This window comes from Lynx rufus, unplaced genomic scaffold (assembly GCF_022079265.1).
Source record: "Lynx rufus isolate CCGP_SWC_20201006 ecotype Redwood Valley unplaced genomic scaffold, mLynRuf1.p SCAF_5, whole genome shotgun sequence".
NCBI lineage: Eukaryota > Metazoa > Chordata > Mammalia > Carnivora > Felidae > Lynx > Lynx rufus.
The window spans coordinates 45882805-45907183 of NW_025814867.1; the positions used below are offsets into that span (position 1 = coordinate 45882805).

Consider the following 24379-nt stretch of genomic DNA (forward strand, 5'->3'; position numbering starts at 1 on the left):
TGATGTAATTCATGATTGAATTTATCCTATTGAAAGATAGGTTTGCAGAGAATCATGGTAGAGCGAGAAGGTAATTGGCCTTGGAATTAGACCTTGGCACAATTCCTGACACCTTTCTAGCTATGTAACATTGTGCATGTTATTCTGTCTTGGTTTCCTTCTTTGTCAAATAGAGATGAGCATTGTGAGAATTTGAGAACCTGTGGAACCAGCACAGCACCAGATCCATGGTAGCCACTCAACAAATGATGGACTTGCCTTAATATAATGCAACTCTTGAGCTATTTTTTTCTAGTAATTTTGTTGTTTCTGCTTCTGTATACTTTTACTTTGTCCCTTTCATAATTAGGAGCCCGGGGATGTTGGCAAGACAGCTCGTGGGGCTAACGTGTCACAGTATGCCCACAGAGGAAAGGCAATCTGAGATTGGCTCTCAGACGTGCCGAGCCCCACAGCCAGATCCTTGCATCCTGTCAGCTGGAAGTTGATTAGTCATTACTGTGTCTTCCGAGTCAGAGCCGTGAAACTACCCTAGAATGTGGTTCTTTGAGGATTGAAGAGCAGGTTTCTTCTTAAATCAGCATTCCATTCTATAAATTGTAGTCACCCAGCAGAACCTTATTACAGTTTTTAATTTACATTAGGTGTTAAGATATAAACACTCATATAGTAATATTGAATAGAAAAATTAAATATTCAGAGTATTGGTAGAATGCTGAAAAAAGGGTGTAGCCCATCCAGGTCTAGAGGATATCGAATATTCCCCAGTTATACCTTACTCTCTGGTTAAGGTATTGGTTGGTCTGGGTTTTTTTGGGTTTTGTTTGTTTGTTTGTTTATTTGTTTTGGTAACTGGTTAGTCACTACAGGCAAATTCATCAGCTCCAAGGAGGTATAGTCCCGTATCAGGAAAGCGTACTCTATAATTTTAATGTACATTGGACACGGATAACTTTTCTTTCTAATTTTGGAAATGAAATTAATTATGCTTGGGATCTGTTGAACATTGATGTCATCTGTGTACTTCAGGTTTGGATGCTTACCTGATAATTTCTATAAAGAAATATATCCTTCTTTCCCTCAAAACAAGCAACTGATTCTAAAACTGATCTCTTAACCCAAATGAGGATTCATTTTTATTTTTAATTGAAATTTCTGGTGAATCATTATCCACCTAGTTCATTCTATAGCTTTCTTGCTAGCCTCTTGCTTCCAGAGTAGTCTTCCTCATATGTTGAGTTATAAGAGCTTTAGAGAACAGTGGCTTTCAGGGAGCTCCTTCTGGGTTTGTTTTTGCCCCCTATGACTCAGTGATAGCAAAGGTGGTGCTTACTGAAACATTAATTTTACTCCTTGTGCCCATACCTCCAGACCATGCCCCAGGGCTATACGATGTATGGAACGCAGATGCCTTTGCAGCAGACCCCTCAGCAGCAGGCTGGTGGCGTGGTCCTGTCTCCTAGCTATAACTCCAGGACCTATCCGGCCACACATTCCAACCCGGCGCTAATGGAAAGACTCAGACAGATGCAGCAGCAGCCCAGTGGCTATGTTCAGCAGCAGGCGTCACCGTACCTGCAGCCCTTGACCAGCTCTCAGAGGTGATACATGTAGAAATAATGATTTCAATAGTAGACACTCAAATTCTTGTCTTTGTTATGCATTGTCTAGGGCGTGGCGCTTTATAATTGTTTTTATGAGTTTGCATATTTGCATATAATTTGCATTGTGTCATCTCATTTTTAGTAGCATCCAGACAGAGGATCAAAATCAGCAGTGCCCCATCTTGTTTATTTCATTCAAGGCCTCTGAGGTTTAACTCACATCTGCCATAGTCTGGATGTAATAGTTTAGATAATGCTAATATGTTAGCTCCAGTGTTTCTGTTCTTTTAAACAGATGTTTGGCTAACAATATCTTACTATGAAAAAATTGGTGATGATTGTTAGCATTGCCTCACTAGGATACTTTGGAGCTGTAAAGTCTGTCATTGGAATACTCGTTGTGCATGGTGCCCGTAAGAGTTTTGTTATCTTGTCATCCCCTTTTCTGCTGCAGGTATGGTTGGCAAAACAGGATGGTGAAAGACTCTTTCTTCATTCTTGCTGTACTTGGATCCCATAGACATCATGCATGGTAGCCACCAGCCATGCATGGCTATTTAAGTTTAGACTAATCAAAGTTAAATGAAAAGTTTAATTTCTCCGTCACACCTGTTACATTTGAAGTGTTCAGTGGCCACATGCCGCCAAGCAGAGCCAACTCTGAAAGTGTGTGACCTGTGCAGTCACACGGTGTGCTGTGCTATAGAAGGCCCCCAGGCTTAATTGAATGCTCTCCTGTCACGTTCTTGAAAATCCTACTTGTTTTTGATCAAGGAACCTTGTGTTTCTGTTTCACACTGAAACCCAGAAAGTATGTAGCTGGTCCTGGAGGCCAGTTGCTATCTTATTGGACAGCACAGATGTAGAGCATTTCAGGCAGTGTGGAAAGTTCTGTCGGATAGTGTTCATCTAAAAGAATTTTCATGCAAAATTCTGCACTAATACTAGACAGCCGCTTAGCTTCCGTGTTTTAAAATCAGTGGCTGCACATCAACACCAAGTAGTTAGTGCTTAGAACGTTGGCATGGTTGATGGTGGTACATTTGGGCAAATAAATAAATTTGGAAAAACATTCATTGTATTTATTATTTTTCTAGTAAGGGGCAGCGAAGTGTATTGCCTATGAACTTGAACTTCAGAGCGCAGCAGTTCTGGGTTTAAATCCCACCTGTGCTATTTACTGTCTAAATAACTTTGGGAAATCACTTCTTTAGCTCTCCATTTTCTCATTTTTAAAATGAGGATAATGAAATGGAAATCCTTCCATTGAGGTATCACCTCTCACCAGTCAGAATGACTAGTATGAAAAAGACAAGAAACGACAAGTGTTGGCAAGGATGTGGAGGAAAAGGGAAGTCTTGTGCCTGTTGGTGGGAATGTGAATTGGTGCAGCTGCTATGGAAAACCGTATGAAGGTTCCTCAAAAAAAAAGAAAAGAAAAGAAAAAGAAAAACCATATGATGCAGTAATTTCATTTCTGGGTATCCAAAGAAAACAAATATTAATTCAAAAAGATGTATGTACCCCTTTGTTTATTGTAGCATCATTTCACAATAGCTAAGCTATGGAAAAATCTAAGTGTCCATTAGTAGATGAATGGACAAAGAAAATGTGTGTATACAGAATGGAATATTACTCAGCCATAAAAAAGAATAAATTCTTGCCATTTGTGACAACAGGGTAGATCTAGAAAGTATAATGCTAATTGAAGTCAGAGAAAGACAAATACCATAAGATTTCACTTATATGTGGAATCTAAAAAACAAAACAATGAATAAACAAACAAAATAGAAACAGACTAATAAATGCAGAGAACAAATCAGTAGCTGCCAGAGGGAAAAGGCCAGAGGGATGGGCAAAATAAATGAAGGGTATTAAGAGGTACAGATTTCTAGTTATACGTTACAGGGACAAAAAGTACAGCATAGGGAATATAGTCAATAATATGGTAATAACTTTGGTGACAGATGGTAGCTATACTTATTCTGGTGAGCATTTCATAATGTATGGAATTGTTGAATATGTGGTACTAATATAAACGTCAACTATCTTTCAGTTAAAAGTTTTAAATAAATAAAATGGGGATAATAAAACTGACCTCAAAGGGCTGCTGTGGGGAGTAAATGAAATAATACATTTCAGACTCTCACCACTGTGGCTTCTCCAGAGTAAATGCTCAATTAATGTTACTTATTGAAGCATTTGCCTGGGTGTGAGACCAAGTTGTGTTATTTTTTTACCAGACTAAATCATCAGTCGCTTCAGCAGAGCCCTCTGGTAGGTGGAGGAATCGATGCAGTGCTCACTCCCACGCATCCAAGCCTCCCCTCGGTGCCCCTGCCTCAGGACCCAATGAGAACCAGACAGCCGCAGGTTCGACAGCAGCAGAGACTCCTCCAGGTTTGCGGCTGGGAATGGGGGCAATGCGTGAGGGGCCCTCGGCCGTCTTAAGAAATAAGAGGCCCCGAGACTTGAATCGCCAAGTTCCAAGGAGCCCCGTGTAGTTGACACTAGGAGCTAAACTGGTGTGATGTAGTTCCGACTCGGCAAGGATCTTCCTGTGTCCGTGCCTTTACCAGGTTATGGGCAGGAGGGTGCATTTTGCGGAATGTCATTCCCCTTTCACAAAGGTTCACGAGAGGGTGACTGGCTGCCTTTATCCTAAAAGTGTGTGTCAGCTTCCCCACTCACTGTTTAACTACGGGCTATGCAGATTGAAGGCAAATTTTCTTTTATGTGCTTGGGGGAAAAAAAAACAAACAAGTAAAATTGAGCTGTCCATAGCTTTCGTCAGATTCCTAGAGGGGTCTTTAATCCAAAAAATTATCTCTGACACTTTTGGTGTGATGAAGCTGTGAAGTTGGAGTTACATAGCTAGGATATTTCAGAGGGATATTTCATTCTGTCTCTGGTCGAATCCAGAGAGCTATCCTTCATTTATTTGATGTAAATATTTAAGTACCTTAGATAAAGCGTTCCTCCCCTTGACACATTCTTGTTTCTAACTTACTCATCTAGGAACTATAGGCTATTTATGTTTACCTGTTCCATTTGTCTTCATTATTCACAAGTTTGTCCTAAGTTTTTGGATTGGATATTATCTGATGAGTCTCTGCGGTGGACTCTTATCAGTAATTCACCTTGAGATGCAACTGACATTTTGTGTGTTATTGAGAAAGAAAAAACACCACCAAAGACAGGGAATCTAGTAGAACTGGGATACCCCAAGCTATACTCTTGGAATGAGTTCAATAAACTTGTGCAGAGGGACCGTAAAGTAATGCGCATGTCTCAACCTTGACACTGGTTGGAGGGAAAAAAACGTCTCCCCTGAGAATTTGAACCACAAGTTCAAGTGGGATTGAGGTCTGAATTCAGTGTGACCCAAAAAATTCTGGTTGACAGTACTCCCAGGTGATAGGCAGAAGCTGACACAAATCCTCCCGAAAAATGGGTTTTATAATTCTAAAATATCATTAGTTATACAATGCCGTTAGTTGCATCCCAACTTTTACCCGTTCAAATGTGAAGAAAAAGTTGTATCACAAAATTGATAACAAGTGGTAATTGGTTTAGGGAGAGTGTGGCCTACAAATGGCAGCCTCACTTACTGTACAGTTGTTGCCTCCAACATGGTTCCTTATAAGGAAAGCTTTCATTTGATAATATTATTATGAACATAGTGATATTTTCTTAAATAATTTTGTCTCAGGTTCTGAGGATATATTTTCAGAACTTTATAGGACTGATACTTGTTTTTATATTTCCCTCGGCTTTAAATTTCTCACTTCCAAATCACTGAAGAAAGTTATTACATTATTTACTACTTCCTGTCTTACATTGCTTTTCAAGGCTGCAGATTTTCAAAGCCTTTCTTTACTAGTTAATATGTGCTTTTTTATCCCAATTAGCATAGTATGCCCTTCTGGTAATGTTTTCTTTACCACACGTTCTCTGGAGATAAAAGGGATTTACTTTTGCATCAGGATTATACTTTGTTTGTGGTGACTGACTACCTCCATAAAGGAACTAATTAATAATGATGAAGTTAAGTTGGTTTTTCTTGAAAGATTTCACAGTGGGCCAAATGGAGAATTGGCTTTATATTATAATCAGCATAGTCCTGGTCCCACTTGCATTGTTCCAGTTGGGAGCAACCCTGCCCAGACCCCCTGGTAGGATTCCATATCAACCAATATTGGCACTTAGTGGGTAATACCATCTGGTAATAGCTATTTGTTACCTTGCCCTAAAGAAGACAAATAATTTGGAAGATAGTATGCACACCAAGTTGAAAATGCAGAGGATGAAAAGAAGTCCAGCAGTGTCATCATTAAGATGAATGCCTGGATGGAGGAAACTTTGAAAGTCACCGAGACAAACCACCTATTAATATTTTCCTCTCCTCTGTGTCCCACATAGTGGATGTCTAGTCTGTGTTTCTTCGTGACTTGGAAGTGTTTTCCAAGAGCCATTTATTTAAGCCAACTTGGTCACTGAGAGAATTTGTCTTTATGCTAGTATCTTATGCCAGAACATCTCACATAAACATCTTGCTTTAAAATTTTTTTTTCTTGGGCGCCTGGGTGGCTCAGTCAGTTAAAAGCATCTGACTTTTGGGGTCAGGTCATGATCTTACAGTTCATAAGTTCCAGTTCCACATTGGGTGAGCTCTAGCCCCACTTCAGTGAGCATGAGCCCCGCTTTCTCTCTCTCCTTCCCTCCCTGCCCCTTGAAGGATTCTTTCTCTCCTTTCTTTCTGCCCCTTGCTCACTTGAACTCTCTCTCTCAAAAAAACTCTTTTTTCTTTTCTTTTTTCTTTTTAAGTTTATTTATTTATTTTGAGAGTGAGTGCAGGGGAGGGGCAGAGAGAGAGGGAGAGAGAGTCCCAATGCCAGGCTTCAACTTCTGAATTGTGAGATCATGACCGGAGCTGAAATCACTTAACCCACTGAGCCACCCAGGCCCTCCCCCACCAAAAAAATTTATAATCTTTAAGAATTACTCTTCTCTCCCCTCCTCTTCCTGTCTTCCTTTGTTTGAGAGGTCTACATTTTTCTTAAAACAAAAACAAAAACAAAACTACAAGAGTTTGTTCAGATGTCATAGGGACTAAAAAGGGAATTACTGAGTAGTCCTTGTCTAACCTGCTGGTATGAGATGGGATAAAGTATGTGCAAAGGCCGATGACCTGAAAGGCATCAAAACAGTAAGTATGCAGGATGTCCTTGGACAGCAGAGGGCAGTATATCTCTACCGAAGGAAGAGATCCTTGGGGTTGTATTGACCCAAGAAGGCTGCGGGGGGAGAGCCAATTTAGGTCTTGAGCTGGACAAATGAACAATGTTTGTTAAGACAAAGATGCAGGAGGAAGGTGTGTATCTTTTTTGTTGCAACAAGATAATTAGATAAAAGGTATATAGGGGGAGAGAAGATAAAAGGTATATAGGGAATATATTAACCCCTCTGTTTAAGTATAATCCTGTTTCGTTCCAGATGCAGCAGCCCCCCCAGCCCCAGCAGCCCCCACAGCCCCAGAGTCAGACCCTTGGTCTCCAAGCGATGCAGCCCCAGCAGCCTTTGGTAAGGCCTAGTGTTGTGGAACCAAATATGTGGAGTTCTTCTTTAAAGGCAGGCTGCATTTTTCATGTCCCATAAAACTGTTAAGAATTGAAGTAGCCAGAATATACCCTAGAATTGTTCCCTAGAACTTTATCATTACAGTATGTTTGTTTTCCCAGAAAAGTATAAATAAATATTCTGAGTTCAGTAAATCACACCATTTTTCCTTTGTAAATTTTTTCAGACTTTTCCATGGGCTAAAATATTTATGTTGAGACAGCAGTTTTTTTTCTAAACAGTATTAAGATGATAATTTAGTATATCTATTACAAGGTTATCTTGAGTTTTTACTTTAATTTCAAAAAAGACTGAGTGTACCTTCTGAAATATTATCTTTACTGATATAAAGAAACTCTGATTTCAGCCAGGTATTTTCTATAAGATTTTCATGTAATTCATAATCTCATAATTCATTTCTTTAGCTTTGTCAAATTATGAAATGTTCAATGCATAGCATCAGTGTTTTCTGAAGTTCCATAATTACAACACCCTTTACTTTCACAAATGCCGTATCCCTGCTTTATTACGTAAGCATTTTTTTTTCTTTAAATTGCTTCTTTTTTTTCAGTTTACTTAGATAAGTATGTTGTAAAAAGAAGAATTTTTATCACTACCATCAATGGTCACATCACTTGCTACATATTGGAAATATCTGTAAAAGTAAATGCTTGTTCTGAAGGTAACTGAGTAACATGAGTTGTGCAAGTACAATCTAAAATACACTGGCTTAGTGAACCCTTGGAAATCCTGGTGTAGACTCTTTTCAGGACAGGGTTACAAAGAGATGGTTGCTTTCACAACTTTTGTGGTAGAGAAAGATCAGTAGAGCTAGATGGTAAAGGACGGATAGTGTCCAAATAGAACTGATAAGGGAGCACTGGCAACTGGAAAAGGACATCTCAGATGCATTTTACAAGCCTCGGCCTTGACCAGTTTGATCCCCATTTTTAAGGAAATTCTTCTTTATCATGAATCAGTTTTGTTCATTTTTTAGCTCCATTTACTTATTTATTTGTTTACTGTATAAGTGACATTTATTGCAATCCATCTTAAAAACCCTTTCTTAGGTAGAGGCAATATATATACATTCACAGCCTACATTCTTCATCATGAGAGTTGTATTAGCAGGGATCGGTTGACTGACTTACAAATGTTGTGGAAAGGACTCCTTGGCATAGGATACTGCTACCTCACCCTAACCTCTAGCCCAAGAACAAGATAAAGTATTTTTAAGTAATTTCAAGCTAACAGAAGAATTAAAGGATAATACAAAGAATTACCATACATCCTCTTCCCAGATTCACTAATTATTAATATTTTGCCACATTTTCTTTATTCTTTCTATACACACGTACACATACACACACATGATCTGTACATATGAGTAAGTTGCAGGCTTGTGCTTCTTTACTCTGAATACTTCATTGTGGTCTTTTAGGAACAAGATATTCTCTTAAAAAACTTGGTGCAGTTAGTGAAATCAGGTAATTTAACATCAATACAATGCTACGATCTATACATCTTTTGCAAATTGTGCCATTTGCACCGATCATATTCTTTACTCCAGTTTTTTTGTTTGTTTTGTTTTTGTTTTTTTCCTGGTCTAGGATCATACTTTCATGTCTTTTTACTTACCTCTAATCTGGATCGATTCTGCAGCCCCCTTTTGTCTTTGCAGTTTGTGTTTTGTTTCCGTGACAGTGACATTTTGAGGTGCATAGAATTTGTAGAGTGTAACTCAGGTTTCGATGTGTCTGATATTTCCTCACGATTAGATTCAGATCATGCACTTCTGGCAGGAGTATCACAGAGGTGGTGCTGTATCTTTCTCAGGTGTCACATTAGGAAATACAGCACCGGTGCAATTACTTTAATCTTTGTGTTTAGGTGCTATGATAGATATCTCCACTACAAGGTAATTGATTTTTCTTCTGTAGTTAAAAATAATTTACGGGGATAGCTTGATACAGTCTCATCGTTCTGTTACTCACAGACCTTTATCCACTAATGTCAGCATTTGTTAAATTATCCTCACCTTGGTCAGATTTTACTGTGGTAGTCGAAAGTGGTGATTTGCTAATAACTCTTGTTTTTTCTGCATGTAGCTGTTTGTATTCTATTTAAGGAAGAGCTTTCCCTTCTTCCCATATGTCTTTCTGTGTTTCTATAAGTTATGTTTTGTTTTGTTTTTTTAATGGTTATTTATTTATTTATTTATTTTTTTTTTAATTTTTTTTTTTTCAACGTTCATTCATTTTTGGGACAGAGAGAGACAGAGCATGAACGGGGGAGGGGCAGAGAGAGAGGGAGACACAGAATCGGAAGCAGGCTCCAGGCTCCGAGCCATCAGCCCAGAGCCTGACGCGGGGCTCGAACTCACGGACCGCGAGATCGTGACCTGGCTGAAGTCGGACGCCTAACCGACCGCGCCACCCAGGCGCCCCTGTTATTTATTTATTTTGAGAGAGAGCACCCACGAGTGAGTTGGGGAGGGATGGAGAGAGAATCCCAAGAAGGCCCTGCACTGTCAGCCCAGATCTTGACATAGGGCTCAATCTCACAAACCACAAGATCATGACCAGAGCTGAAACCAAGAGTTGGACACTCCACTGACTGAGCCACCCAAACACCCCTCCCTAAGTTGTGTTTTAAATATGAAGCCTAGGGGCTCCTGGGTGGCTCAGTCTGTTAAGCCTCTGACTCTTGGTTTCAGCTCAGGTCATGATCTCGCAGTTCATGAGTTTGAGCCCTGCATCGGGCTCTGCACTGACAGCGTGGAGCCTGCTTGGGATTCTCTGTCTCCCTCTCTTCTTTTGTCCTTCCTCCATTCTCTATCTTTCTCAAAAAAATAAATAAACTTTATAAAATCATTTAACTGTGAAGCCTAACATTTGATGCTTTGATTTTAAAATCTACAGCCACTGGGGAAAGTTTAACTTCTTGTCCCCCTTCACCCAGTATTCCACAGTTACATAGGGCATCCATTAGATTACATTTGCCACTATAAAAATTCACTTTCTACCAGGCATCTTACTATATCAGGCAGTAAAAAAGCTTAAAGTAGCCCCACTCTTTTGTTTCTAAATACAACAAAACATTCCAGTGATATTTTGACAGAACACGAAGAAATAAATGATAACATCTGCAAATTATATCCTGTTGAGCATTTGGGATATTTGATGTTGACCTGGCAAATTTTTAACCTTTCTTTCTTTCTCATTTAAAACAAAGACTTCTTATGCCATAATGCCCATGTGAACAACAGAGGCTTCTGTAAAGAACTGGGGAAGTTAACTCTAATAGAAATTTTCAGAGATTTCATGCAAATTCATAAGTGAACACTTAATTGACAATTATAAGGAACCCATTAATTTAAGAATTATAACTTCTTTGGCTAGCCATTACTAATAAGAAACTGATTGCATAGTACCTAGTGTACCAGAGGAGCAAACATGAAGTGTAGAACTGCTTCAGTTACTTTTGAATATGTAACAGGAGGATAGTGCACCTTTTTACCTGCTTTTGACATTTAATTCCTATATATAAATAAACATACATGACATAGTCACATATATGTGGCTCACAAATATAATAAATTTTTATTAATATTAAAATTAAGATTTTAATAAAATCTTATATTAAGTCTACATATTTAAATGTATTAATATTTAAACTCTGTACTTTTTCCACATATTTAAAATCCATATATTGAATCGCACAGATGCACAACTGTCATCCTAAGACTGTTTTACTTGCCAGAAATGTTGACTTTAATTTGTGGTCACGTGTCCTTATAAAATAGTTCATAATTTTGAAAAACTTGAGTTGGATGGACACCTGCAATTAAGCAGATAACAACATCTTTATTACCCTTTCTTTTTGGCCTTTCATCTCCCTCTTATTAAACACTATTTTAGTTGGTTTATAATGTAGCATGTTGGAAATATGTAAAATTAAATGCATAAAATGTTTTTATTCTTAGAGAATTGTGTTATATAAACACAGATGGATATTGATATCAAGTGCCTGAAATGTAATGATTATTTTGGGTAGGGTAAAAAAAAAAAATTTGATTCTATCACAAAGTTAAATTTATAGGGCTGGTTGGAAATTGTCTTTAAACTTCCTAATTATAATTTAAAGCAGAGGATCAGCTTTTACAGAGTTGAGAAGAGACTCTATCCCCATGTTCCAGTAGAAATAAAGCATATCTAATAAAAGGGAATTTAATATCTTTTCTACTCATCTAAAAGTCTCATAAATATTTAATATATTTATTATGTGTAAAGAATACATATCACATTTATTCAGTTTCAACCTCTAAGGAGACAGTATTGAAGTTTTTCATGTAGTGGATTATATTTCACTCACTAGCTGAAAATAAATACATCCTAAGGATTGAGCAGAGTAGTCAAAACGTGGCCCATGATATTTCCCCACTGTGTTCTAGTAAAGTAATTCCAGAGAAGTAAAAAACAGTCTTCATGGATAGTGTAATTCACAGCAAGCTTTTTCAGCCTTTTTCTTTCTTTCTTTCTTTCTTTTGACCTGAAGTCTTTTTTAAAAGTTCTCTTGGAAGCACAGGGTCTTATCTTTAGAGCACTATATTCTAATCTAGACAGCAATTATTTGTACAAATGCAGAACTATTGTATATGTCATAAGTCAGGATAGGCTAGGAAATTTTGAATACCACTTAGAGTGACAGATTTCAGGATTAGAAGTTTTAAAGGGATGTCAACGAACTTAGAGTTTTACATTATTGTAATTAGTTCTTTTTTTCAGTGTACTTTCATTTGGCTTCCATATATATACTTTTAAGTTTATTAACATAGTCTGCATGTTTGTAATTTTATATTGCTGTGAAGTCAGCTATATTCTTCTGCTATTATTTGCTTAACACCCCACTTAAGTGCCGAACACTGATATTGTTTCCAATTTCAAAAATAATGCTGCTAGGGGTGTTTTGATATATATATTTTTTTCTTTTTGGTTTTCTTATAATGAAGGAAAGTAGAAGCATAGGAAGAAAGTTACCTCTAATTATATATCTTCAGAACAGCACTGGCACAAAGCCTTAACAGTATTAAGAAAAAAAGTTGTATTTCTTAAAATTTTATATTGTTTCTTTGCTGGAGACTGAGCAGTAAGCTGGCTGTTGACGAGAAGCCAGCTCTGACTCATTCAGAGTTCTGATTCATGCAGTCACAGGGGAGAAGTGGTACCGGTAGCCCAGCCACCATCCTCTCAATGACTTGTCCTGCTATCTGGTGACATTCATGGGTCAGTTCAGCTAGTGCTTAGTCGTTGTGGACAGAAGAGGCTGGCGCTGGGCCAGAGGTCATAAGCGCAGTAAGGAAGTACGTAGCGTGCTCCCTGCCCCCAGACAGCTTAGAATCCCAGGAAGCCGTTGAGCAATGGCACTGCATGGCAGAAGCAGAAGTACTGGTGGAGCTGTGTTTGTTGGCCAAGGCTCGTGAAACAAAGCACCACACACTGGGGGGCTTAACCAACAGAAGTGTGTTATCTCCTAGTTCCGGAGGCTGGGAGTCCAAGATCAGGGTGTCCGCAGAGGTGGTTCCTTCTGTGGGCCATGAGGGAGAAATCCACTCCAGGAGTCTCCCCCTGGCTTTTGGTGGTTTGCTGATGGTCTTTGGCATTCCTTGGTCATCGAAACAGACATGATCTCCACCTTCATCCTCTCATGACGCTCTCACTGTGTGCGTTTATGTCCAAATTTCCCTTCTTTATAAGGACACCAGTCGCATTGGATCAGGTCCTATCCTAATGATCTCATTTTAGCGTGATTACCCTCTGCAAAGACCCTATCTCCAAGTAAGGTCCTGAGGGTTACGGTGCCAGCAAAGCTTTTCAAGACAGCGTAATTCAGCCCATAACAGAGGTCAGGAAGAGGATGAGAAGCTTGGGAAGCCTTGATGGGCAGGAGGTTGAGTGCGGCAGACCTGGGAAGGCCGTAGGAGTTTTTGACTGCTCTCTAACTACCCCCTGGTTGACAGCAGCTGCTGGGACGTGCAGCACAGTGATTGTTAACACCCACATAGGCAAGTTGGTCACTGCTATAAAAAGTGACCCTAGGAGTCAAAACTGACTTAGAACAGAAATTGGTACTTTTTCAAAAAGCATCATTTGGAAACAGCTTTTCTGTGAAAAGAGGAAGTGTTAGAAAGGCCTGTGCTTACAGATTAAATGCGGTGTCAGCTTAGTATCCATGCCTGTATTGTTACCCGCTTGCTCAAGTCTTTGGCTGACTTGTGTTTGCTGAGGGAAGAGCACCTGGAAAGAAAGGCTGAGCACCCTCGCTGGAAGATTATATTTGGCCTCTCTGGTTTTGACCTAAATTATAGTTCTTGACTTGAAAAATAGCTTCAGTAAGCTTTTGAGTCATGATGATTAAATTAACTCTTGATGGACTATGTTAACAGGCTGTGATCTTTTCTTTAAAACTGCTTTTAGCTTTTAAGAAAGTAAACTTTGCATCATCCTGCCGTGTCATTTCTTTTCATCTTAAACTCAGAGTGTCCTAGTTGGGTGGCCTGGAAAACATGCTAATACAAAGCTTTAAAAAGTTGGCTTTATTTAAACTGATTGATCTTTGTGTCAGTATCGAATTGAATATAATGCCTTATGAAAATTTGCATAATGGCAGCAGTACTTAACTGCATTATTTTGTAGACAAACATCATGTGTGAAATTGTCATACAGTCTTCAAAAAATTCATATGTTCCATTCAGAGACATTGAGCCAGATGCCTCTAGAATTTTAAATTAGCCAGATACTATTTTCCTTTTCAAATGGCAAAAAGTAGGTCAGAGAAATTTATTGAGCGATGTTACTTTCCTCTGCATGAATTTTTTTTTCGTGGTTTTTTTTTTTTTTTCCCTTTTTGAAGGGAAAGGAGGAGTAGTTTCCAGATGAAGGATAGGGAAGACGTGTGAGAGATTTCTGGTAATAGGACAGATATATATATATATATATTTTTTTTCCCCCACTAAAAACTATATACAGATTTTAAAAAAATGGCTGCATGCAAGTTAGTAGGTAAACTGCAAATAAGTCCCATGCCTGGTAGTCTGAAATCTGTTGATGCTGGTCCTTTCTGAATGTGTCACCTTGCAAATGGCAGTATGGGAGCACATGTACTTCTGGCCAGGCACTCAGTGGAGGGGCCCTCATGGTGCCTTGGGCACTGGTGCTGGAACTGGTACTGATGAAAGGTTGTGTTCCATTCATCAGAGTACCCTAAAACTGTCTGGACTCTCTCAGTTGGCCGTGCAGGTTTCAAGTAAAGGTTGCCTTGGTGCAAATGTTGCCTTGTCTTTTGCTCGCCGATAGTGTGGTCACAGGTTTTAGGACGTAGCTCTCAGGAGTCAGGAACTGTGCTTTACTCTCTTTGGTGTTCCTAGGACCCAAAAATGTGCCTGGATTTGGTTAACTGTTGTTGACTTGTTTGTTGAATGCCGTAGCAATGAAGGAAAAAAAAGCCCCACCTACTTATTACCCGTTCAGAAGACACGGTGTCTAAACCAGCTGTGGGGGGGCAGAAAGGCCCAGCACTCTTTCTTCAGCCTGCTGCTCCTTAGGACCAGTCGGTGTCGGCTGCTGCAAAGACACGCCCAAAGAAGCCAGCTTTTCTGAGACAAAAACGATTCAATGACAATTATTTAAGTAGAAATTGCTACTTAGATATGTACTGTGCCTTAGTAATGATTGAGCAGGAATATTAAACACTCTTGAATAAGCATGTGTTGTCAAAATAGGGATTTAGGGATTAGTCAGAATACATCATAATAAAATGGTAAATTTTTTTTTTTTTTAGTTCATCGGAGAATGTGTTTAGTGGAGAGTAGTTATGTCCTGTTGGCTAGTTGGCTATACCTGACCGACATTGTTGAGCTCTGTGCTTTGTCTTGTGGTTGCAGCAAGAGCACGCTGCCCCCAAGAAGAGCAAAATCCAGAAAACTAGGGAGAGAAGCGATTGTCACATTACACCATATATGATAATAAAGGCATCTCCACAGTACTAGGGATACATGAGCAGTGATTCGCTCTTCAAATTCCCAAGGGAGTATGTGAGCACTTGAGCTGATCTTCGAAGGACAAGCAGATTTTTAGGAGCACATAGGGTAGGATGAAGGGGGAAAGAAGGGTTTCTAGAGGAGGGATTAACATCTGCAGAGGCACAGAGGTGAACAAAACCATGATCATCTCCTATACGGATAGGGTCTAGAAAAATCTTTCCTCTTTATTTATCAGATTTAAGCAGGAAAGGTTAAACGTACACAGACTGTGATTTTTAGAACCCCTAGGAAACCTCAACTGATCCACGTTGATGTGTGTCCTAAAAAGTTCCAGTTCCTACTTCAGGGATGGGTCTGAAATCTAGCCAAGCATCAGACCACTTAGGGGAATGATTTGCAAATGCAAATATCTAGCACTTTTGCCCCAGAAACTCTAATTCAGGAAGAAAGGGGAAGAGCCTACTAGGGTGACTCTTTAAATTTCCCCTGATGGCTTGACATTCTTCAGCCAGTGTTTTGCAGAAGCTCAGTGACTTGATTTGAAACACTCACCAGTGAGGTTTCTGTGGGAACCGGTGGCACTTTCTCTTTCCCTGGTGGAAAGTGCTCCAGGGCCCAGGGAAATTGTAAGTCTTGCCTGCTGACATTCACATACAGATGAAAGCAAATTAAAATTAGTATCAGAGTGGCCTTGAGAGAAGTATGTAGGAAAACACTACAACTGACGGCACTTTGGACTGGAGACCTGTCTCACCACTTCCTTCTGGGGGCCTGAGGAAGCTGGTCTCAAAGTTTTTGGCCTTGGAACCCCTTCTCATTCAAAAATGACTGTGGACCCAAAGAGCTTTTATGTGTCTGTTAATATTTGTTGTATTAGAAATTAAAATAGAAATATTACTAACATTTGGTAATATATTCTAAAATTCTCATTACATATTAACCAGAAATAACACTTTTATGAATAATGAATGAATAATAAAAATATGAGTATTTTTCAAAATATAAAGTGAGTAGAATGACATTGTTTACATTTTTTTTTTTTTTTTTTAAATTTTTTTTTCAACGTTTATTTATTTTTGGGACAGAGAGAGACAGAGCATGAACGGGGGAGGGGCAGAGAGAGAGGGAGACACAGAATCGGAAACAGGCTCCAGGCTCTGAGCCATCAGCCCAGAGCCCGACGCGGGGCTCGAACTCACGGACCGCGAGATCGTGACCTGGCTGAAGTCGGACGCTTAACCGACTGCGCCACCCAGGCGCCCCTGACATTGTTTACATTTTTGAATTCTACTTAAATGTCTGGATAAATGGAAAATATACTGTTTGTTGCAACATCACACATTATATAGCTTTCTGGAAAACTGCATTGTACACTCCTGAGACAAAGAGAGCAAAAACAAATAATGCCTTAGTATTATTATGAAAATGGATTTGACTTTGCAGGTACCCCCAATAGTTATGGGGTTCCCTAGAGAATAATTATCTCTTAAGGCCACCCAGCAGAACACCTGTTATCTTCCTATACGTGTGCATGTGTACTCACACACCCATGCACACTGCACACAGGCTTCCTAAGTATTAGTTACTGCCTAGGCTCCTCAAAATAAAGATTCTGAGAAGATGGACTACCATGGTTCATTCTAGGAATTACTCTATTTGGAGTAGATTTTATTATTATTTTTAAAACATTTTTTAACGTTTATTCATTTTTAAGAGACAGAGAGCATGAACAGGGAAGGGGCAGAGAGAGGGAGACACCGAATCTGAAACAGGCTCCAGGCTCTGAGCTGTCAGCACAGAGCCCGACGCGGGTCTTGATCTCACGAACTGCGAGATCCTGACCTGAGCTGAAGTCAGACGCTCAACCTACTGAGCCACCCAGGCGCCCCGATTTTATTATTTTTTTAAGTGTTTGTTTATTGTTGAGAGAGGGGGAGCATGAGCAGGGTAGGGGCAGGGAGAGAGGAGGACAGAGGATCCAAAGCAGGCTCCACGCTGATGTCAGTAAGCCCGTTGTGGGGCTCATACTCACAAACCATGAGATTGTGACCTGAGCCAAAGTCAGAGGCTCAACTGACTGAGCTACCCGGGGGGTCCTGGAATAGACTTTAAACAAACATGAAAGAAGACAGCTAAGCATCTTTTGAATGAATAAATGTTAAATATTTATGTACTATGTACCTCAATATGTTAGTTAATCAAATGAGAAGTTAAGATTAGACACCTTTGCAGCCCACCATTTAGAATCTGTGATTATTTCCAAGTAAATTAATATTTGGAAGCTAATATTCCCAATTAAAGATAGCACTGGATCGTGGTTAAAATAATAAGTTCTGAATCCAGAAAGCTTTGTCTGAATCCCTGCCCCAATTCTGACAGGAAACATGGGTGAGTGGCTGAATACCTTGGAGCCTCAATTTCCTCATCTGTAAATGAGAATAGTAGCAGTAAAGGTTCACAGTCCCTTATCTTCATTTCTAAAATTCAAACAATTTTGAAATTTTATTTTTAAAGTTTATGTATTTTATGAGAATGCTTGCTTATGAGTTGGGGGAGGGGCAGAGAGAGAGGGAGGGAGAGAATCCCAAGCAGGCTCCATGCTGTCAGTGCAGAGCCCGATGTATGGCTTAAACTGACGAACCATGAGATCATGACCTGAGCCAAAATCAAGAGTGGGGCGCCTAACCAAATGAGCCACCCAGATGCCTGATATTTTACTTTGAAATGGAAACGGATATTTTATTTATGACTCATGGAACGGCAAAAACTGACCTGAACCCATTTGGTTGTAAATGCTGACCTAACCAGACAGAATCTCTTTTCATTTATCCTGCCTGATAGGACTAGTTGTGTGTTTTGCTGCAGATATTGAGTGATTTATGTAGTACTGTCCTGGGCCTTGCTTAGTCTGTCTATTACGGATGTGTCATAGTAAATCATAAATGCAAGGACTTTGGATAAGTGATTGAGGATAGGTAGTACCTCATTAGGCTTAAATGGGCTAATGTATACCTACGATGTCTAGAATATTTCTCAGTACATAGTAGCATATTAGGTTTTGTTAAATACGGTAATATTTCCAAATAAACCTAGAAACCACTGAATAGAATAGTAACCACTTTTTAGTTTACTAACATTTCCACAGGAATGAAAGGTGGAGTTTTATTTTTCCCTCTCGTTTTGGGCAATAGAAAAAAATTGGCAAGGTGCAGTTTTCCCGCTTTGTATCAAGGAAAATAGTAACACTGCCTGCCCTTCATCCTGCATCCCATGGGAGGACATAGTCCCCAGTGAATCCTGGATGGAGGGCACTGCTGTCTCACCAGATCCTTGTCTCTATCTGTGCAAGGCAAGGCCTGTGGTGCTTGAACAAATCCTCCAGCCTGGGAACTTTCATGTTGCCAATGAAAATGGTTTATAATATCATAATAGTAACTGGCCAACTGGTGAAGGGTAAGATAACAAGGACATTTGACCTCTTGGGCCACCCCTGGGTCACTCCTTCATCAAGCCTCTTCAAATAAATGCTTGGTAACCAGCTGGAGAGTGGGATCTTGAATGGATTGGCACTTGAGATGTTCTCCAAGTGTACATCAGGGTGTAGATGAAAAGTAGTATATGCCCACTGGACATGGCACTTTGATCTTCAAAGCGTGAAAGGTATGTTACAGATCGGCCCCGGGAGTGAGTCTCTGTTCTCGTCTGTGACGGGCGCCACAGGCTGATTTCTCTCCTATCTTCTGTTGCAATTACAGTTTCCCAGGCAAGGCTTGCAGCAGACCCAGCAGCAGCAACAGACGGCCGCCCTGGTGCGGCAGCTCCAGAAGCAGCTTTCTAGTAAGTACCCCTGCATCACAGAACAGATGGCTCCCCGGAGATTAAAAACAAGCAGGCAAAACACAAGTTGGTGGCTCTGCAAAATCTGCACTGTCTTCCTGCGGTACCGTTTTCATCTTCATTTTAGTCTGGGCTGGTTGTTGTTTTGTTGGGGTTCCGTCTGGTTCAAATGCTTCCCCCACTGCCCTGGAAAAGTCCCGATCTTTTTTTCGAGTTCAGAGATGTTTTCTCTTGCTTCCATCTGAACCCAGAAATGCTTCTTTGCATTTGGGAAACCCGTGCAGAACTGCAGGTACCCTTTTTTATCAAGACGGAAGGTTCGGAGAACAACTTGGCTGATGCCCTCAAGTGTGCTGATGAAGGAGGTGCGGTGGCCCCCCAAAGTCTGACCTGGAGGAGTGCCAGCACTGAGACTGTGACTCTTCTTGCCACTGCACCATCCTGTCCTTCCTGATAACGGGGCAGAGAAATCCCTGCCTGCTTTGCTGGTGTGAATTTTGTTTGTTTAATTGTGCTGCCTCTCTACAGCAGTTCCAACAACTCATTTCACCACACCTCACCTAGATGTCGGCAGTGTGCTCCCATGAATTGAATCACCCATGTGTTGCCATCACAGGATGGGAAATATTTTTAGAAATGGGAGCCAGACCCCTGTGATGCAAAGAATATTGGCCCAGAAGTTAAGTCTAAATTCCGGTGCCAGCTGTGTCGGGACTGGCAGTTTGTTCTGGGTCTCAGTTTGTGTCCTTTTCAAGGCAGATTAGAGACCAGCTAGTCCTAAAGGCAGCTGTGTGACTCTGGGAGGATGTTGTCAGGAGGAGGGTCAGTTTGTGACTGAGGAGCAACTTGGTTTTCGTCTTAACTTTCTGCCTGGCTGCTGTCCATGTTGATTTCCTGGTGGAGGGAGTACCCCTCTTATATACCTTGCTTTTTTTCCCTTTAGAAATATTTGCCTTTTTTAGCCTCATTTAATTTGTTAAATCGTTTAAATCCATCTTCTTTTCTAACTACTGTGTAATAGGTGTGGTTTATTAAACAAATGTGAGGTTAAAATTTTATTGTTTTATTCGAGAGTTCCTACTTTCACTTGGCTAAAGAGAGAGTAAAGTTTTAACACAGGGACAACATGCTTTTATTTTAGGGGTTTTTTTTTTTCCTTCTCTTTAGAAATAAGTACCTATGGTTTTTATGCAGTATCACCTATTTTGGGAGCATATCTACCTCTATTTCCTGTTTCCCAGAACTCATGAAATGCAGGTCTCATTTTCGTTTTAACCCATCATTTACGGAACACTTGTTTTGGCCCCAGGCGTTGTGACTTCACATATATTAATTCACTTAATTCCTTAAAAACCACCCTGTGAGTTTAGGTATTAATATCCCTATATTCTAGATGAGGGAGTTGGACTCATTGGCCCAAGTTATTCAGCTAAAAGTAAGGGGCAGAACTGGGACTTGAATTCAGATGGTCTCCTTCCAGAGCCTACCTCTTAACCACAACACACTCTGCTCCCTCATATTAGCAGTTATGCCAGCCTCCTTGGTTGAATAATGGCCACTTTGGAATAATGGCCACTTTGCTGACACATCATTCAACTCTACACTGTACAACTCCAGATGGCCCCTTTTGTATCCTCACTCACGTGAATGGAGCCTTTGGATTTGAATAGTCCCACCAGAGTTATGGAAGCAGTAGTTGTTCCCTCCCCTCCCCTCCCCTTCCCTCTTTTTCTTTTTCTTTTCCTTTCTTTTCTTTTCCTTTCTTTTTCCTTTCCTTTTCTTTTCTTTCATTTAATTTGGGAGAGAAGGAGGTTGAAGGGGCAGAGAAGGGGTGGTGGGGGGTGGGGGGGAGTGGAGAGGAAATCCCAAGCAGACTCAGCACCATCAGTGCAGAGCCTGATGCAGGGCTCAAACTCACAAACCAGGAGATCAAGATCTGGGCTGAAATCAAAAGTCGGATGCTTAACTGACCGAGCCACCCAGGCACCCCAGCAGTAGCTGTTTCTAAGTCTCTGTAGGAGACTTTGTCCCTACTATTCTTTACTTTTTCTATGTGTGTGTGTGCATGCACTCATGTACACATATGCATAGGCACAGACTTGAGTCGACACACACAACCACTCTCACACATGTATACACCCTTGTACACTTCTCTTTTATGTATCTTACGGCGATTTGCAGAAGATTTTCCCATTCCACACCACTTTTCTCTCACTTACTATAATGTCAGTGTGAAAGTTTTGGGAACTTTCAACATTTTACAATACTTAGAGTCCTTCCATATGTTAGTACTGAGTTGTTTCTTAGTTCAGAGACAGAGACTTTAGATGGGCCAGTTAGTGTCCCAAGGCTTTGTGCTGGCAGGCGGAGGACTCTGATGTAGAGCGGGTGTCTGTGTGGAATGAATTCAGTTGCCATATTTAGACCTTACCGTTCAGGTCTCTGGGCTAGCGTGCACTCCCTGGCCAGTCTGTTCCCCTGTTCTTGAAGCTGGTACTGAGAACGGTGACAGGAGGGTAGCATCTGTCGGTGGTATAATTTTGCATCCGCAATTTTATTTGAATTTATTTTTCTCATTAGGTAACCAGCCACAGCAAGGAGTGACTCCCTATGGGCATCCATCACACTTCTGAATCTGGAAGAGGACAAGACCTAAAGTTTTATGTTTGCACTGAAAAATAGAAAATCAAATTTAATGCATCAGTCATCTTTAGAAATGTCCCTATGTTCTTTTCTTTCTTTGAAGTTTTTCTATATTTTGTGCTACATTTCATATAGAGGCATTTAAACAAAGAGAAAAGGAGGAGGTGTGGTTTGGGGTTTTTTTTTGTTACTTTCAACTTTAAAGTAGGTATAAAAATGTGGATCCTGCAGGCCTATTCAAGGAAGAGCTTGGTAGCAGATCTTTTGAAATTGGTGCTTTTTTTTTTTTTTTTGAATCTCCTAGAATGAATTATGGTGGATTTAAAATATTCATGTATTCATTAATGATGAAGGGTTTTTTTGTAGTTTGTTTTGTTTTGTTTTTTTCCCAAACTGCTGGACCAAACTACTGATTTGAAAGGCATGTCCAATCTTGACAGGAGAGTAATCCATTTATTCTACTTTCACCTGTGATGGTGAAATGGACATCTATTTGCATTGCTCTAATTTGAAATGTTTGTAATTTCATAAGCACTTTATAAACTTTGTTCTTATTTATGTAGGATTTTTCTTTGCTTTTGTTGTGGTCAAAAGGTGCTGAAACAGATTGTTGCTTAGTACTTAAATTTCTTAGATCAAGAACTTAAACCCAGGCTTCTGTGAGAGCCACCCTAAGATCTGTGGAAGCCTGTTAGAAGTAGCTGTACTCGAGTTTGTTTTCAGTTACAAGATCATTGACCAGAGTCTTTGTGAAGGTACAACATGTAAAATTCTAAAGGCCCGAACAAGCCACAGTGGAATTGTTCCCATTATTTATTGCCAGATTTGGCAAAAAGGACACTTGGTTCTCCTGAACCTTATGCCAACTTGAGAACAAACAGTCTTGCCGCTGGCCTGAGATTCCACAGCGCTCAAACTTGATGTGGTTTCCAGAGAATCTGGCCCCCAAGTCCAGAAGGCTCTGGTTTTCATAAAGGTGTATTTGCTGTTTATTTTGTATGGTAAGTATTTGCTATTTTGAATTTAACTATTAATGTTGGTGTCAGTCTTGGTTGTGTATTGCATATACTGTATTTATAAATTGGTGCAAAAAGCACAAGTAAATTATACATCAAATTTATTATAAAGAAATAGTAACTATTTTAACTTTGTTCAAGTATGTGGTAATTTGCTCCTATTAGAGTAAAAAATACAGTAAATTATTATCAGTTTGTGTAACTTAAGAGTATTCCATATAATATTTTTTTAGATTTAGATGCATAAAATTTTGAATGTGAAAATTGCAGGGCATTTTAAAACATGTGGGGGATATTTTCCCATGTTTTGTGTTAATTCATTTTCTTTGCCATATGATTTTACATGTAATGTAGTTGAGCATACTGTGAATAGACTTGTCTATAATGAGCAAACCACGTAGAACTACTTTTTTAAAACGTAGCTAGAACAACTTTAGAGCGTTTCTTTTGCAGATCATTATATAAATAATTTATATCTTCCTAGGTGAGTTACTCATTGCAAAGTTTGACTCATGCAAACGACCTCAAATACATGTCCGCTTACTTTGCTGTGGCAGCACCCATGTGAACTGCTTTGTACACTGTGAAATAATTCACTCCAGCCTGCTCATTTCATGTTTACTCTGGGCTGGAAAAGACTTTGCCAAAACATTAAAGACCATTCTTTTCACTAAATTAACATATTCTATCTGCTTTCGGAAGACAGATCTTTACATTTCAACTGGTTTTGTATATCAGGTTTTGGGGGTTTTGTGCTTTTTTTTTTTTTCCTCTTGAGAATCATACTTAGATTTCATGAAGTTATTTTTCTTCAAAGTAATATATCCATATAATAATTGCCTTGGCAAAACAACCGAAATGTGAATGTTGTGCCTAGTGAGTGAGTCATGTTCCGTCCTGATTTTCTTTTCAAGAATTATTGGTATTTAAAATGCCAATTTTCAGTTTGAACCATATATTTTTATAGTTCAGTATCGCAAACAGCAGTAATATTGTTTCAAGAATGAGTGTTAAAATTGCATAGCATTTGTATGCACTTTATGGTTTGCATAAGTTAGTGAAATTAATTTATTAATAATCATTTTGCACATGAAAGCTGTGGGGTATACCTTTTTTCTTGTTGCGTCCTTTTCTTTTCAGGTGACAAAGCTAAGTTATGGTGTAATTCAGATTCTATAGAAGGTTGAGGAAAAACCTGGTTTACCCCTGTGCATTATAAAGAGAGCAACTGGAATTTTTAATCTAGTCTTAGCATATTTCCTTCCACTTAATCCTATATCCTAAGGGGTTTCTTTTTTTTTTTTAGCAAATGCATTAATTTGCATTAAAATCACAAGGGAAAGCTGTATCCTTTGCCAGAACCTGGTGGTTTTGCTTTGTAAGGTAGGAAATTATCTTAGGATAAGATGGAGGACCCTCCCCCCGCCCGCCCCCCCAGGCCTTGTAAAAATAAGACTTTGAAATTGGCCATAAGAATCCCTTAAATATACCTGTTTACACCATACTCTCATTCCTAATAACTTACATTTGTCATTTTATTTACTCCTCTTGAGGAGTCACAGGGAGAATGAGTATGTTTGACCTCCTGTGGCCACAGGGTACCAACATCAGAGCTAGTA

General features: G+C 39.6%; 1 protein-coding gene across 1 annotated transcript in view; it reads left to right on the forward strand.

The window, feature by feature from the left end:
• The window catches only part of MED12L (mediator complex subunit 12L), a 336181-nt gene extending 312746 nt beyond the window's left edge, over positions 1 to 23435 (forward strand). The window contains exons 41-45 of the mRNA XM_047100061.1: positions 1372 to 1601; positions 3848 to 4004; positions 7101 to 7187; positions 19020 to 19101; positions 21682 to 23435. Of these exons, the coding sequence (XP_046956017.1) occupies positions 1372 to 1601; positions 3848 to 4004; positions 7101 to 7187; positions 19020 to 19101; positions 21682 to 21734 (609 nt within the window). The 3' untranslated portion in view covers positions 21735 to 23435. The remainder of the gene's footprint in view (positions 1 to 1371; positions 1602 to 3847; positions 4005 to 7100; positions 7188 to 19019; positions 19102 to 21681) is intronic.
• The last annotated feature ends 944 nt before the right edge of the window (positions 23436 to 24379 follow it).